The sequence below is a fragment of the Lytechinus variegatus genome, chromosome 1, assembly GCF_018143015.1.
Source record: "Lytechinus variegatus isolate NC3 chromosome 1, Lvar_3.0, whole genome shotgun sequence".
In the NCBI taxonomy this organism is placed as follows: domain Eukaryota; kingdom Metazoa; phylum Echinodermata; class Echinoidea; order Temnopleuroida; family Toxopneustidae; genus Lytechinus; species Lytechinus variegatus.
In genome coordinates this window covers 63,897,975-63,915,135 of record NC_054740.1, presented here as the reverse complement: position 1 = coordinate 63,915,135, position 17,161 = coordinate 63,897,975, and the positions used below count along the sequence as shown (strand labels likewise).

General features: G+C 36.3%; 1 protein-coding gene across 2 annotated transcripts; it reads right to left on the bottom strand.

Moving 5' to 3' along the window:
* Positions 1–1,192: 1,192 nt before the first annotated feature.
* Positions 1,193–17,157, bottom strand: LOC121419671 (endoribonuclease LACTB2-like). 2 transcript variants are annotated; one of them, XM_041614132.1, is made up of 6 exons: positions 16,934–17,157; positions 8,356–8,519; positions 7,571–7,697; positions 4,304–4,406; positions 3,783–4,007; positions 1,193–1,771 (listed from the first exon to the last, which is right to left on the bottom strand). In XM_041614132.1, the coding sequence occupies exons 1-6, from the start codon at positions 17,053–17,055 to the stop codon at positions 1,601–1,603; spliced, it is 912 nt and encodes a 303-aa protein (XP_041470066.1). In that variant the 5' UTR covers positions 17,056–17,157; the 3' UTR covers positions 1,193–1,600. The 2 variants fall into 2 exon arrangements, with proteins under 2 accessions (XP_041470066.1, XP_041470073.1); XM_041614139.1 differs by lacking the exon at positions 16,934–17,157 and adding an exon at positions 11,553–11,803.
* Between the last annotated feature and the right edge of the window lie 4 nt (positions 17,158–17,161).

Below are 17,161 nucleotides of genomic sequence, written 5' to 3'. Positions count from 1 at the left end.
GACCATATCAAATCTGATTATTGGCTTCTTATTAGTTTGCAGTCACCAAGCCCTAGTGGTTTGAATAGTGCACTAGCTGAAATTGAATGGGCTTCACTGAATCCACTTAGGAATTGATGAACAAATACAGGCATTTTAGCTTGATTTTCTCAAGATTCACAGAGTTGGTAAAATTCAATTAGAGACTGTACATAAAGACTAGATTTCTGAGAATTGCCCATTCAACATTCAGTAAATGAACATTGATTTTCTAGACTTTTGAATGTATCCTTTTGATCATCTTTTCGATTAAATTCTATTCTCATTGTCTTCCATTGTCTTCCATTATAGAGTCTAGTCTATACATAAATATAATTCTTTGAAAATCTTGACAATGAAATTTGAACGCAATCTTTATACCACACCCTCATATCCTTCTTTTATTTCATCCCATCTTATAATAGCAGGGATGCCAGTCAGTCACTGGGACTGAACAGATGCCTGAACAAATCAAAGCCCCAAGGAGACTTCATAATATAAAGCCTATAAAAAGGATGGGAATTTTTAATGGCCTGAAGCAGGCAAAAGCCCAGAGACAGGCATCCCTGCTTTAGACAGTATCATTCTCTTTCAGACTTACGGGCGCCTTACCAAAAGCCAGGGTAGTGTCTTTCACACAGGAATCCCGCAAGTAATCTCTTCATCGGTGTTCCTCATATTCATCACACGACAAAATGGTGAATGCAAGGAAAGCAACAGTAAAAGAGATAATAAAAGCCCAAATTTTAATACAGCACTTTTCCCAGAACGACTCAAAGCACTTGACAGCATATTATTACCCCTGTCATTGGATTCATTTCAATCCCGCACAATAAGTGCACGATTTCCACTCCCTGGGGAGCATTCCTTGCATTCATCGCAGCCTCATAGCGCTGGCAAAATCAAACATACAATATCTTTCACATCCTACCGGGTACCCATTTAGCACCTGGGTTGAGAGTGGCAAAGTGTGGATTAACGACTTGCCAAAGGACGCTAGACCGCAGTGGGATTCGAACACACGACCCTCTGTTTACAAGGCGTGAGTCAGAACCATTACACCATGGTGTTTCCTGTCTTCATAGCAGGACTTCTGCAGAAAGACACATCACATACTTCTGGTTAAGGTCCCTTTGATCTCTGGAAGAGCAAAATAATTTCCTGTTTCGTTTTCTTAAATCATTTAGTGTGTTACATCTCTGTTCATCTTGATGATAGAATACGCATCTGATATCTCGCTGGAGTAAATTTCCCCTCACTTGCGGTGTCCGCGATAACCAAACAGTGCCCTCATAAGTTGCTTTTCCAATGGAACTTCTCATCTGAAGCAGCCCTCACTAGTTCAAAAATAGAAAGCAAAAGAAAATGAGATTTATTGAATTATCTGATTGCAGCATATCTACCTTTCATATTATACAATATATAATCACTGAACTATATTATATGCAATCTACCAAAATGAAATAATATCTTCAGAAAATATTTTGCAAAACCATTTTCAGCTTATAATAATATACATGTATATAGAGAAGATCATAACATTATCAAGATGAGTACACTTTATAAAATGGTGGAGGTAATTTCAGAGATAAGATGACCCTCTCCAATTGCTTGCTGTACAAATACTTTTTTCTTGGAGAGTTGTGTTGCAACCCCTGCCATTTATCTTACCAATCTTTCCTTCTTTCTGCAATTTCTCTAGATGATGTGAGACATTCCTTGCAGCAGCAGGGTGAAGGATCTCTGGTGTTTCCTAAATGGAACAAAAGAAAAAGAACTGCTTTTGTTTTGAAGATGAATTCCATAAAATATGTACATCCGACCCCCTATATGCGGGACCTTCATGAAATTTTATGTCTCTGATTTCTTGTTCTTTTGACAGTCTGTAATGTTCTCAAAGGACCATGACTTGGTCAGTTTATGAAGTGAAGTAAAACTTGAGAAAAATGGGGGTAGGATGTACAAAAAGGTTGATTATTTAATTGAATTGCCCAGATACAAGTCAATAGCCGGAACAGCTCTAACCAGTTGACAAGGGCTTGTGATCATGATGATCCACAGCATTTACATCGTGCCATATAAAACATTCATAGGCGCAGGCTCATCCAATCTGCTGAAATAATTGAGCTTTGAGAGACGATTTGAAGAGTTGTTGTCAATTTCACAGAGTGAAGAAGGGAGGGAGTTCCAGAGGCCTTGTGACTATATTCCTCATCAAGTAGTGGCAGAGACGAGACTTGCCAATCCTCAACATTGATGCTGATGACACCATGGAACTGGGTACATTCGCTTCGGTGGTACAGGGTTTACAGTTAATTTTGGTAGTGTGCTTTTGAGACAAGGGTGTTGATATCCAAACTGTCAAGTTTGAGTTTGAATATTCCTATGTCTTTAGAATTTCTGACATCCTCACCAAGAAGGCTCCATTCTGGGATGGTCTTGGGATACAGGGAGTGTCGGTAGCAGTCTTTATTTGATCTAATAATGTTGTATTTGAGAGTTCCCTTTTGTCTGGTTCGATATCTACATCTGGTTGGGTTTTGAGATTGAAGGTGGGCTGATTAATTGGAGGGTACAAATCCAACAGCAAGTTGTATTTGGCTTGTCTAGTGTGAAGACCCTGTTGTTGATCAAAGTTGCAATCATGGGCCTGTATTCTGAAGTCGCGTTTAACTTAAACTCAGGTTTAAAGTTGTGGTTTAAGTATGGATAGCCAATTGTTATCTAAATCACTAACAGTACAGATATAATATTACAGCTCACTTGGCTCTCAAATCATTCATACTTGACTAGAAATTAGAAATAGATCATTGTCTTCACCATCAATGAATCAGGAACGAGCACAGTAAACATAAGAAACATAAAACATAATAAAAATTTTGACACTTTTGGCTTCCCATAATTTTAGTACAGAGTTAGACCATGGTCTAAGTTAAACCTGGCTTTAGAATACAGGGGCGGTATTCTGAACATTGTCTTTTCTCCATATTTTATCTTATCTCAGAGATATGACAAAATCGGTATTCTGGTGGATGTCATAACTTTTGTCACAAATATTGTCATAAATTTTGTCTCTTCTCTTTAGCGCGCAGCAAAAATACGCGGCTTTAAATGCGCGTAATCCTTTTATACAAGCAAAAGATATGACAAAAGTTATGACAGGGGGTAGCAGTCATAAATTTTGTCATATCTTTTAGTACCAAATATCCCGATACCCTGCCGACTGAATGTCAAGCAAATAATTGTATTATTTAGATTAGATTGTGGTATTAGTTTCACTCATCTTCCATGACAATTTTCAAAATTATTTTTTCATGCTACAATTAGTTAGGCCCTACATATTTATTCCTCCTTTTTTTCTCTGTTTTCCTTACTTTTCTACCTCTCCTCTAAAATTCTTCACAGCTCCCTGTCTCTCTTTGTAATTAAGCGCATCAATATACGCGTAGTTGCGCGATGCCAGCAACTGTTTTGGGGATACGCCCTACCTGCCACGGGGCTTTCCTATTGGCTAGAAGGGCTCCAACTGGGAACTAACGATTATTTTGATTGGTTCGCTTCCAAAAAGATGGGTGGGAACTTTGAGAGATATGACAGGGAAAAGACAATGTTCAGAATACCGATTTGTGACAATCATAGCGGTGTCACATCTCGGAGAGAAATGACAAAATTTATGACAAAAGTTATGACAAAGTTACAGAATACCACCCCTGGCCATTTTCTGTGCCCGCAGTGCAGATGAGGGTCCAAAGAGGAAAACTTACGGTATAGATGATTTTGACCAGATCCATGGCATCCATGTCTTTGCCATCATGTTCCTGAAGGACCGCACTGATCTGGCTCTCCCGCAAGTTACGATGATCAATGTACATCTGGAGCTTGGGCACGGCATCATCCACTATGGGACCATGGCCAGGGTAAAGCCGAGAGGGGTTGATGGAGACGAGCAATTCCAGTGATTTCATGTAGGTATACAGGTCTTCAAACACCTGAGAGAAAGAGAGAGAGAGGGGGGAGACGTAAAGCAAGCAAGAAAGAAAGAGACAGAGACAGACAAAACATTAAAATCAGTTCATCAAATGTTCTAAAAGATTCATTGCATAAATTAATATCATCGTCTTCCTTCACAGAACACGAACAGGGTAATGAGCAAATAATTCACAGATTTTTATATGAATAGTGAAATTTATAAGATCTAAACCCATATCATGCAGTTTTACCATTCCACAGACTGTAAAATCCTTATGACGGTTGATACTACCATCTACAAAGTGGTAATACTTACAGCTGTGCCTTCTCCTAACACACAATCACCAGTAAAGACAGCATTCTCCTCCTCCAATACTAACACCATATGGTCATCAGTATGGCCGGGTGTGTAGACAACCCTACAAATAAAGAAAGAGAAACAATTTAGAATGGCAGCTGATCAACACATATAAAGTACTGAATAAAAAATTACCAAGGAAATATGCTTGTGTTTATGATTCTTGAGTCAAAGGGCAATTGATGTGTTTCTTCACAAATGCATGACATTAAATCTAATCTAATTTAATCTAATTCAAATATTACTGAGATTTCAATGACAATTTTTTCAGTTTTCATTTCATTTATTGTTTCTGCAACTTTTCAAATACAAAATAGCAAAGAAAATACATAGTACATATTTCAATAACAACGATTTTAAGAAGGTTGCATGTGAAATTGAGCAAAGAAATATATCATTATAGATATATCAGAGTCAAAATGAAATGCATTTATTCCCCCCCCCCCCAGCAAAGCTTGCTTAATTTCTTCTAAGATTCACTCCAGAGCCAGGTTGCTATTATGGAGGTAAAAGGAATGGAGGGACAACGATATGCAAATAGCTTCAAATTTCTAAAGAACAAAGGAATATTCAGGTGCACAGTTAGTATTGGTGATGACCTATGATGCCACCAGTTTCATGCGCAAACTGAAAACAGATTTGTGTTGAAAATAGATAACTAGGATATTTCCGATATTGAACACATGACAAAATGAACATCAAAGGTTTATTGTTTCCTAAAATTGGGCAAAATATTGAATGATAAGTTTTAAAATGTGATAAAACCTAATAATTTGACACATTAAAAATCAACATTTTATGAAATCCCACAAACTTCCTCACTAAAAAATGTTATGATTAGTTTGTTGGAATAAATTGATTTGTGATGCTATGGTCAGATCTGCGGCCAAGTGTGGCCCGTTGAGAAATTTCAAATTATATTTCAAGAAATATTGCAAGATTTATTTTCACTGTCCCCTGTAAAAGTGAGCAATGTGTCTGCTATCATCCGACCAATTGCAATGTAAAATAATAATCATTACAAAAGCACCAGTATGTTTTATTGTTTAATTGTGCCACAACAAGTGGCTTACCATAGATACATGCAATGACTCTGCCACAGCCAATAAATGTCTCAACACCTATCTGAATCGTCTGTTGTTTTCCCTATAATTTACTTTCGAAGCATGTTTCCTTCTGTATTTCGCCTGTAAGTCTATAGTTAGGCAGGAATATTTTGTCTACAATCTGCAAGAAATGTGCAATGAAACACATGAGTAACATATTTTATCATTGTGACATCAAAGTGGCTATAAAGGAAAAGTGTTTGATGGTTCTCCATGTCTGTAAAACTCCTTGCTAAGAGACAAGGAATAGAGAACTTATCAACAATGTGAAGTGAATGAGAGATGTGTGTGAGAGATTACTTTGCTGGAACTTAAGAAGATAATGTGCATATCTCTTGTGTGTTGTCTATGGGGTAGTAATTATTTTTATATAGGCCCTTCTTAGTTGAGCTCAATGAGCCTTTCTTTTTAACAGCTGCTTGTGATGCTTTGGGGAAATTAGAAAATTGGGAGGAGATCCCAGTTGCTTTCCAGTAGTTTTCTTGGCATTGCATCTTTAGACTTTGTGAAGCACACATACTGCAGTCTGAGGCAGACGATTGATATACATGTAGCAGCCTTCTGACTGACATTTGCTGAAGCTTTTAGAAGCCTGTATGAGGTCAGATCTAAGCAGAATTTATTTCATCTCTTAATGCCTGTATCGAAAAAGCCATCGATTGAGGACTATAGCCCATTTCTCGAGTCATCAGCTCAGCCTCAACGCAGGCAACCTTGACCTCACCTGCACCATTATCGCTTTGATCACAAAAGAAAACTTTGGATGATAGCCCCTTTCTCAACCCTCTGGCCGTATCTTATTCAAACTGACAACAAGCAGACTAGCCTTACTTTTGATACCTTGTAGCCTCCAACCTACCGCTCCCGGCCTTGGCGATTGTGACACAATAGTCATCAGCTCAGCCTTAGTTTGTGCAGCCTCGACCTCACCTGCACCAAGCACCGTACATGATCGGTCCATCGCCCCGACCTGGTGACTAGCTCGCACTGTTCTGACGACCATCACATCAGACAATGACGATCACATGCATAGCTCTCCCAGTAACCAGTGGGGAATATCATGATCTCCCAACTAAAGATGGTTCCAAGATCGGGATGAATAAACCATCAACATTTTCCCAAGGTCATGTCCATCTGGGCTTTGACCAATGATACAAAGTACTGACTCCAAAGGAGGTTTTTGGCTAGCAAGCTACCAGACAGATAAGTTGTTGTAAAGAACAATGAGAGGAATATCAGAATCTCTTTAGAATTGAGATCGGAAATACAGACATTATTTTTTAAAGATGACTGAACAGTTGATTAATAGTATTGAGAAGAGTTATTTTTAATTTGAACCCTGATGAGATTGCAAGATGTCGGATTTTAGAGTTTTGAGCTATAGATTAGTTGAAGATCTACATGTAGGCTCATGTTTGAAGATGTAGAAGAGTTTTGAAATGTGATCACAAAATGAATACAGAGATATGAAGGTGTGAAGTAAAATTCTTTAAAGATGGATCAATACAGGATCCTTTAAAAGGAATTTTTGGCAGAGTTACAATGTGAAAAGAAATAAAACAAAGTTAAAGGTTTAATTGAGATTTTGAAGGGTGTTATTATAGGTGAAAGCATGATAAACTAAGATGTTGAAGATTGGTTATTACTGATTAGATCAGTGCAGGATCCTTTCAGGGATATTGTATTTAGAGATAGGTTGAGTTTGACATTACAAATTGGATCAATACAGGATCCTTGGTTTTCTTTTTATTGTGAACCGGTGAATCAGAGTGATAGTTTGACATGACTTAATCGTGAGGCTGTGTTTATACTTACTCTTTCCCTCTGTTTTATAAACTTTATATGTTCAACCAAACTGAACTTCAAAGAGAGATGTTGTGATATTGGAATTTTTTGTATACTGAAATGAATTGTAATTTCTGATTTGGTAGTTTATCTGACTTTTATTAGAGTCCACCCATGTGACAATCACATAACAAAAAAAGGTGAATGGTCACTTGATCATATGACAACTTGGAGAGTATAAATTAAACTTGGATTTGGGCTAACTTGAGAGAATTGAAAGCTCTTAGATAATTAATATCCTGACAAGACAATGCAAAGACACAGGGATACTGACCTCAATGTAGCGCCCTCTGTTGTGACCTTCTCTCCATCTTGAAGGTAGTTGTATGTGAGCTTATCTCCGTTGATTGTTTCTGCTTGATATGGGTGACGAGGCAGCTTTGAAACCTTGACATTATTCTCTGAATAAAACAAATAGTAGTATCAAATATTCAACCAGAAATCCTGCATCACATTGTTTTACAAGTTGTTCAGATTCATGGATCATTTTGTACTGTTAAGAAGATTTCATCATAATTGCATTTGAAATTTCAAGCTCCATTCGATTTGTAGAACCACCCTCAACATTCATAAATATGAGTAAATTCATAGAGTGCTGAAAGTAATAAGTATATATTCTACTGCACCACCAGTAAACATGTATATTTTTCTTGGGGCCTAATTTTATAAAATCTTGCAAAACTTTGCCATTATGGACACTCTATCACTATTAAAACATTTTTAAGAAATGAAAAGCTATGTAGCAAGATATTGAAAGAAATTTGATCAATATGATCATGCTTGAAATAATTATTTTCTTTTACTTACGATTTGGTTTATTCTTATATATCTTTTATATTCACTAACTTTTTATTCATTCATTCTTTTCCATGATCGATTTTTCATCATCTCACTTCCTTTTATTTCATTTATATCCACTAAGGTTTATTTCATTCATTCAATAATTATTCATTTCTAATTTATTTCATTAACACATATTTTTTTTTTTGGGGGGGCAGCCCTCTCCCTTTCAACACCAGGGCTTAACTTCTTAGAATAAAAAGAAAGTTGGCAGCTCACCTAAGTGGAGTTCTTGAAAGATATCAGCAATGCCACCGACATGATCGTGATGCCAATGAGTGAGAAGAATCTCTTGTATCGACGTCCCATTCTCAGCCAGGGTATTCCTCAGATTCTTGAGAAATTCAGGTTTGTTCTCTTCACCAGTGTCGATCAACACTCTCCTATAGACAAACACACAGAAATGTAATTCAAAGAGAAAGTGATCAAAACCGGATTACCAGGTGGGTGTTTCATAAAGCTATTCGTAAAGTTATGCACAACTATACGAATGACTGGAACATGATCTTAGGTCCTAACTCAACTACATAAGGATATCACTTGGCATGCATGTCTTACAAACAGCTTTATGAAACACCCACCTGGTAGGTACAGCACTAGTCTGCAGGCACAGACCCTTGGTTTTTTAAATTCGCATAGTGCATAATGCAGAGTCTGAAGTAGTGAGACTACACAGACAGAGACTTGAGTCTCATAAAGAAAAATTTCAGTAGTTGCAGTAAACACTGATTTCATGAGAAAGTCTGTAAAACAAGGCTTAATTGTCAGTATATCATCGAGGATCTAGATTTGGTACAGTTACATGTACATGTACATAACCTGAACTTTGTGAAATCTTGAAATCTACACTGAAAATGTTTAGACTGAAGATCCACAACACAGATAAGCGCACATGGGACAGTGTATGATTAATGCTTTGAATGTCGGGCCCGACGCTCTACCCAAATCCTGTGCTTATTTGCTGATTTCTCAGCAATTACAAAATTTCTTCCAGAATCCTTTGGCACATAGCCACATATGTTTTATTTATGCAAACAGACACTTTGGTGGTCATTTCATTGGATTCTGTATGAACTGATTTTGATTTCGTTACCAAAACTAGCATTTACCTTTAACTCTAGACTTGTTATTGGTTAAAGTGTCAAATATGAATCTGAGCTAGCAGACTAGTAGAGTACTAAGGCAATGCTGCATCTAAAGCCCGGCTCACACTATGCGATCCGTTGCGACTCCATTCTTTAATAAATCACATTTTGCATTAAATAAGAATATTCCAAGAAGTAAGATTATTTCATTTGAAGTTTGGCAGTACAGTGAACAGTAGAAATATATGGACCTATGAGTTTCACAAACTCTGTGGAGTTAACAAATAATAATCCATTCTTCATAAAATTTCTAGTCACAGAACCACGATGGAAGGCACTTTATCAAAATATTTCATCTAGACAGGTCCACACTTTTGAATACATAGGCTCACAAAAAAAACCATTAGGCATTCTATGTTTAATATTGAGTAATCAATCGATCAGAGGAAATTCAAGGGTGATGAATTCGAAAAACTTGTTTACCAAACTTGATTTTGATGTCTTCATCCTCAAACAACAAAATGCTATTCAGCTTTTCCTTAATATGGACCTGTCTATCAAATCTGGAAAGTTGTCATATCTGAAATATATGTTTGGTTTTCTAATATGTTGAGGAGGATAGACACCTGACTGTTACTATAGTGACTGTCAAATGACAATGACAACTTCTGAGTTCTGACAAATTTCAGGTTGTATCGGTCCCTTGCATGCAGATGACCAAGACTGGCATTTTTTCCTAAAACTCTCCATCTCCATACAAATTATTAGACCAGATACTTGAGATATACTACGAACATAGACTGACATTATTGATTGTTTGTTTGCCTTTATTTTTACGTTCAAATAATAGAATATGAAATGTGATATAATTATGTTATGTGCAATATACAAAATAAGCCACAACATAAACAAAATCATCATAATACTGTACATACATTATGAATACAAAATAAAGATGTGAGCATAGACTTGACTTTTTGATAATAATCATAATGGAAGCTGTTTACAGCTCAAAACAGCCCTACAGTATATTGGTATGCTATACATGGAATAATGTGATGGTGATGGTACCCTCATCTTGCCAACTTCCTGTTGTAATATTAAAAACATAACCATTTGCGGTTTTCACAGATAGGGCTGAACTATCTTAATTGTAGCAATACAGGAAATGAAACTGAAAGGTATATTCTATAACATGTAAGCTGAAAATAATATGACTTCAAAAAAAGAAATGAGAGCAAGTTGAACAAAAACATTAACATTTTTTTTAAAGACCAACAGGCAAACAGACTAACAGGAAGATTTATCACTAGGTCTCTTCCATACTTTGTTCAGGCAAGACAAAAATATTACATAGTGTAAATAAATGAGCACATCAATTAAAACATTTTTTTTATGAAACCTGTATAAAACACCCCATAGTTTTACTATACTATACTATTCCTTGTATGAAATCTTGATTATTCACTATTTATATGTATAGGAAAATATCTTCCTTGTCACAAAAGAAGTTATAAAAGCGATGAAAGTTATGATGATTTACATTTATTCTTATTTCTAAAGAACATTTTAAAGATCTAAACATATTATCTGTTTGCAGAACCTCTGATCCAAATATCACCCACCATGCATTCTTCTGATAGAACTAATTATTACCTGAATGAGGCATTTTGGAGACACGATATAACCGCGTATTTTGTCTGTCTAACTGATTAACATAACATAAACTACGTCACAATGGCTCGGTCAGCGATCAGCTGAATGACGAGTAACCATAATATTCGTACACCCCTCCTCCCCGAAAAGAGTAATTTTCCTACTGCACCTACGTACAATAATTATCGGTCCATAATATCCGTATTCCGAGCTCATCAATCCCCAGCGCATTGGTGGATGCGTATAAAGAGATACGCTTCATAAGGATCCGCGCACCAACAATATACGTCATAATAAAGACAACGCTGGATCTGAGCGCTTGTAAGTACGTCATAATGGTAAAGTGCAGAATTGACACTAGAGGCTTGACCAAGGTAAGTCCAACAATTTAGTTATATAATCTATCAATATGTTAATATAATGTACCAGAAAGAGTTGAACAGGTAATAATAATATTGACTGGCGTTACTTTTCGGGAGATACCAAAAATATTTCCCTCACTAGACCCATATTGCCCTCGTCTTCGACTCGGGGCAATATGAGACTAGTTTGGGAAATATATTTGGTATCTCCCTCAAGGCCAGTCAATATTATATAAATATTTTACATGAATCAGTACATGTATTCTATCTACATTCTACACAATGACCGATTCATAATTTTATAAAACAATACCTGTTCCCAGAGCCAACCAAGTAACAATTAGTCCCTTGCAGATGACCGTGACTAGCATTGTCTCCCAAAACTCTCCATACAAGTTCAGATACTCGAGACACGTTAGGAATGTATGCCGACATGATTGAAGCTGTTACTAGCCTATGTCAGTGGTGCAGGGCAAGTCCTATACTGGTTGGCAGGAAATGGAATAATGTGATGGTACCCTTATCTTGTCTAGTCGTTTAGATCTTCACCGTAGCTATTTCCATTTGATCCAACAAAGCCAACCCTTTGAGGTTGTGTATGATGCATGTATGATCAGGAAAGTGTTTCACAAAACAAAATGCCAGTGATTCTTACTATTAAAGGGATGGTCCGGGCTGAAATTTTTTATGTCTAAATAAATAGAGTAAAATTCACAGAGCAAAATGCTGAAAATTTCATAAAAAATAACAAAGTTATCAAATTTTAATATTGATCGATATTTTGTGAAAACAATTATATGCACATCTTCATGAATATTCCTTAGGTGGGCTGATGATGTCATATCCCCACTTTCCTTTTTCTTATGTTAATACATGAAATCATAATTGTGTCATTTTTTCATACATGTGTATGATGTGTCTCCATTAATGATGAAATAAGTTGCAGCAATAATAACTATAAATGCTCTTTATCAGTTGTCAATCCAAATGTTTGAGTTCTTGGTAGAATTTTTTTGAATAAACATAAACTTCACATAATCAAATACAAAAGCACGAATGGGGGATATGACATCATCAACCCACCTAATGAATATTTATGAAGACATGCCTAAAATTCAATAACTTTGTTATTTGTCATCCAATTTGGATCAAATTTTCAGCATTTTGCTCTGTGAATTTTACTCTATTTATTGGGATATAAATATCCCCAGCCTGGACCATTTCCTTGGTCACAGATTTCCGCATCAGGACAATCATAGCATCTATTGTCATAACTTATGCTGAGCACTACTGCTACATCTCACTGAATTGCAGTCTCAGTCAAATTCTTCATTTGGAGCATTACTGCTACATCTCACTGAATTGCAGTCTCAGTCAAATTCTTCATTTGGGACTAGATCTACATTTTGTACTAATTTTTACTGTTGCTTGACAGTTCAAATCATGAGAAGCATCAAAATTCAGTCTGAAGACTGTCACTGAGATTGACAGCAGTTTGCCACAAGCTCCTCCAGACATCATTATTGATTATAGTCTACTCAAGATCAAGTATAAAGCTAGGATTGTGGTCAACACTGATCATCATTTTTATATTTTAAATCAGGTATTAAATTCTTACATAGTGTGACTACTTGATCTATAAAATTTGGATTATCAAATTAGAATGATTTTTAATGATTTCCCCCTTTTCAACCTGAGCTATTGGCGGTCTCTCGCTTTATAAACAAATGGAATGTCTCTAGCAGCCTCGCTTGCATTACGCAATTCAATATAGCAGCAGTGCTGACTTTAAAACAACTATTAGATGAATAATTATTCACAAAAACACCATTAATATCAAAATATTTAGGTTCATTAACCCTTAGTCATATGACCTGAAACTCAGGCAGGATTTTCAGTGATATTTGATTATCCTTATGTCTAAGTTTCATGAAATAGGTACACACATGTATATTTTTTTAAAGTCATAATGGCATTCAAAAAACTTAACCCTAAGATTTCGCTGCTATGCAGGAGACGAAAACACTCATTAAGCTATTTCAATTTGTACCAGATGCATGACTGTATAATTCATATCTAGACATCACTCACAATTATTTTGTTTTCATTAGGCCTATCCATCTCTCATACCCAGTGCTATTTTATGGCTTGTATAGCACTGCCCAGAGAAGGAGCCTTCTTTCATTGTGTCTAAACCAGAAGTATTTATTCCACAACAATCTTTATCTATATGCCTATACAATAAAGTCAGTCTCAGAGATTTAAAATCTTTATTATTAATTGCTAGAGGGTTAGCACATCTCATGATGGCCATGTTCTTTCTTGCTCAAAATGTACCACCACTGCTGGTACAAATAAACACAGGAAATCTGTCTTCCTCTCACTCTTCATTTTTCTCTTTTCTTTCCCTTTCTAGTTTCTTTCTTTTTCTTCTTTCTTAACTTTGCATTGTTTTCATTAATTCTTTTATTTCATCCTTCTTTTTATCTTTTTCATTCTTTACATTTTTTTCTTCTTTTACTTTCTTTCTTTCATTCATTCTTTATTCCTTCCCTTTTCTTGCTTTAATTCACTTTTCTTTCTTCCATTTTAGATAATTTCTTACTTTTTTCATTCTCTGTTTATTTAGACCCTTCTATTTCTTCTTTCCTTCTTTCACTATTTTCTATTATATTTTATTTTTTCCTTTTTCAGATTTCTTTCTTTCCATCCTTCCTTCCTTCTCACTCCTAGTACGAATGAGATCGATACATAACAGTAATGACCCCATAGGTGACAATACAGCATATATCACTTGGTGTTTCCTACACCCAGACATTTACTGATTTTACTCACTACATGTAAATACCAGTTGTGTGCAGGTCTGTTCCTTTTCTTTTTATCATTCAGGGGTGAAAATGGACATGCTATTCAGCCAGGAGGCTCCTAGAGAGTAAAAATCATTTACTAACGTATGCTTACTCTCAACAGATCCAGGGATTCCTTCTCATTCATCTGCATGTACCGCCAAAAAACCTGAAACTTTTGCCCCCAAGATTTCTACTTTCCTTCAAAAAGATCTAACTATTATTCATGCATGTACATGTAGATGGGATACAGATTCATTTCCGACATTTCTATGATATTGATTTCAATTTTTACTAAGAATTCATTAAAAAAACGAGAAAAATGTTATCAAAAGATAGGGAAAACGTGCCGTCGTGTTAACATTCCCATCTTGATTTCATTGTCTTTTGCTTGGCAACAGCTAGACAGCTGGCAGCCGTCTGTTTCGAGGAGTTGTTTAACATTTTTTTTATTATTTATTTCTCCTCGTACACAGACGGCTCGCTATCGTGCAGCCACCATTAGGGGACTTGCAATGCAAAATCCCCCTGTCGGGGCTCTTCAATTTTTGTATTTAATGAATAAAAATTTTGAAATTAACGCGACCAAAATGCAAATCAATATTCCCTCTTGGCATTAATTGCCAAACAAGTGGAATGCCTCTGGCCGTCTCACCTGCATCACGCGGTTCAATATAGCAGCAGTGCTGACTTTGAATACTACTCTAACTCGCAAAAGATGTTCAGTGATACATGGTTACTCTTATGTCCACTTTTTATGAACTAGACCAATAAACTAAACAGAGATATGATGGTTATTCAACAAAAAACCCCAACATGGCCAAAGCTCATTGACCTTACATGACCTTTGACCTTGATCATGTGACCTGAAACTCGCACAGGATGTTCAGTGATACTTGATTACTTTTATGTACAAGTTTCATGAATCAGATCCATATGATGGTAATTCAACAGATACACCCAATTCGGCCAAAGTTCATTGACCTTTGACCTTGGTCATGTGACCTGAAACGCGAACAGGATGTTCAGAGATACTTGATTACTCTAATGTCCAAGTTTCATGAATCAGATCCATAAACTTTCAAAGTTATAATGGTAATTCAACAGATACCCCCGATTTGGCCAAAGTTCATTGACCCTAAATGACCTTTGACCTTAATCATGAGACCTGAAACTTGCACAAAATGTTCAGTGATGCTTGATTACTATTATGTCCAAGTTTCATGAATCAGATCCATAAACTTTCAAAGTTATGATGGGAATTCAACAGATATTCCCAATTCGGCCAAAGTTCATTGACCCTAAATGACCTTTGACCTTGGTCATGTGACGTGAAACTCGTGCAGGATGTTCAGTGATACTTGATTAACCTTATGTCCAAGTTTCATGAACTAGGTCCATATATTTTCTAAGTTATGATGACATTTCAAAAACTTAACCTCAGGTTAAGATTTCGATGTTGATCCCTCCAACATGGTCTAAATTCATTGACCCTAAATGACCTTTGACCTTGGTCATGTGACATGAAACTCTAATAGGATGTTCAGTAATACTTGATTAACCTTATGGCCAAGTTTTATTAACTAGGTCCATATATTTTTAAGTTATGACGTCATTTCAAAAACTTAACCTCAGGTTAAGATTTGATGTTGACGCCGCCGCCGCCGTCGTCGGAAAAGCGGCGCCTATAGTCTCACTCTGCTTCGCAGGTGAGACAAAAACGGAGAAAAATCAAGTTAAAAGGAACAAAAACAGTGACTTACCTCGGCTGTTGCACAAATTCACTTCCCCGTTTTATCCGATCTTAAGTACATAAACATATGGCCACTGAGGCCCCTGTACAGATCGCGCTAGAACTTCGGTCTCTGTATTTGGTGAGTGAAGCCAACGGAGTTCAGTTGAACAACAAATACAACAGAGACTGAAGCTTTTGGTCTAGGCAACAGCATGCAAAATTGCACAATTTATAAAGAAGAATGTGTAGCTGTCTACCGCTACAAGGCTTGTCCCAGGAGTTGGGCCAAATTTGTGAGAAAATTGCCGAAATATCATTATCAACAAAAGAACTGGCGAGTACTGAACTACCGATCAAACATTATTAATTCGTTGAATATTTATAGTCCGGCCAATCTATAAAGACTTTAGTTTCTCTTTCTTTCTTTCTTTTTCTTCCTTCCTTCCTTCCTTTCTTTTTTTTTCTTTCTTTCTTTCCTTCTTTCTTTCTTTCATGACTTTAGTTTCCTTTTCTATCTTTCTTTCTTTTTTCTTTCTTTCTTCCTTCCTTTCTTTCTTTCTTCTTTCCTTTATTCCTTTCCTCCTTTCTTTTTCTTTCTTTCTTTCTTCCTTTCTTTCCTTCCTTCCTTCTTTCTTTCATGACTTTAGTTTCTTTTTCTTTCTTCCCTTCCTTCTTTCTTTCATGACTTTAATTTTTCTATCTTTCTTTCTTTTTTCTTTCTTTCTTCCTTCCTTCCTTTCTTTCTTTCTTCCTTCCTTTATTCCTTTCCTCCTTTCTTTTTCTTTCTTCCTTTCTTTCTTTCTTTCTTTCCTTCCTTCTTTCTTTCATGACTTTAGTTTCTTTTTCTTTCTTCCCTTCCTTCTTTCTTTCATGACTTTAATTTTTCTATCTTTCTTTATCTTTTCATTCTTTCTTTCTTCCTTCCTTCCTTCCCTCCTTAGCTTTCTTTCTTTCTTCCTTCCTTCCTTCCTTCCTTTCTTTCTTTCTTTCTCGCTTTCTTAGTTTCTTTATTTTTCTCTTTAGAACTTAGAATTTGACACAACACAGATATCAGCGAGTGGGTCTACACAGACAAACTTGAACGACTACTTAAAGCGATTTTTTTAGACCTACCTTGTACCAGTGCCAACAATGTATGTATTGGTGCCTCGAAGAGTCATAGGTCCAGGGTTACATCCTAAAACTCGAATGATTCGAGCTGAAAGTCGTTCGATATTTGGAATTACGGTACTCATTTTTCCGCAGATACTGAGATCTTCTGGCTGTCTTGCGATCTCTCTCCAGTTTCACGCATTTTCTCGATGTAAAAATCTCGTTTTACAAAATACAACCACAGGAGGC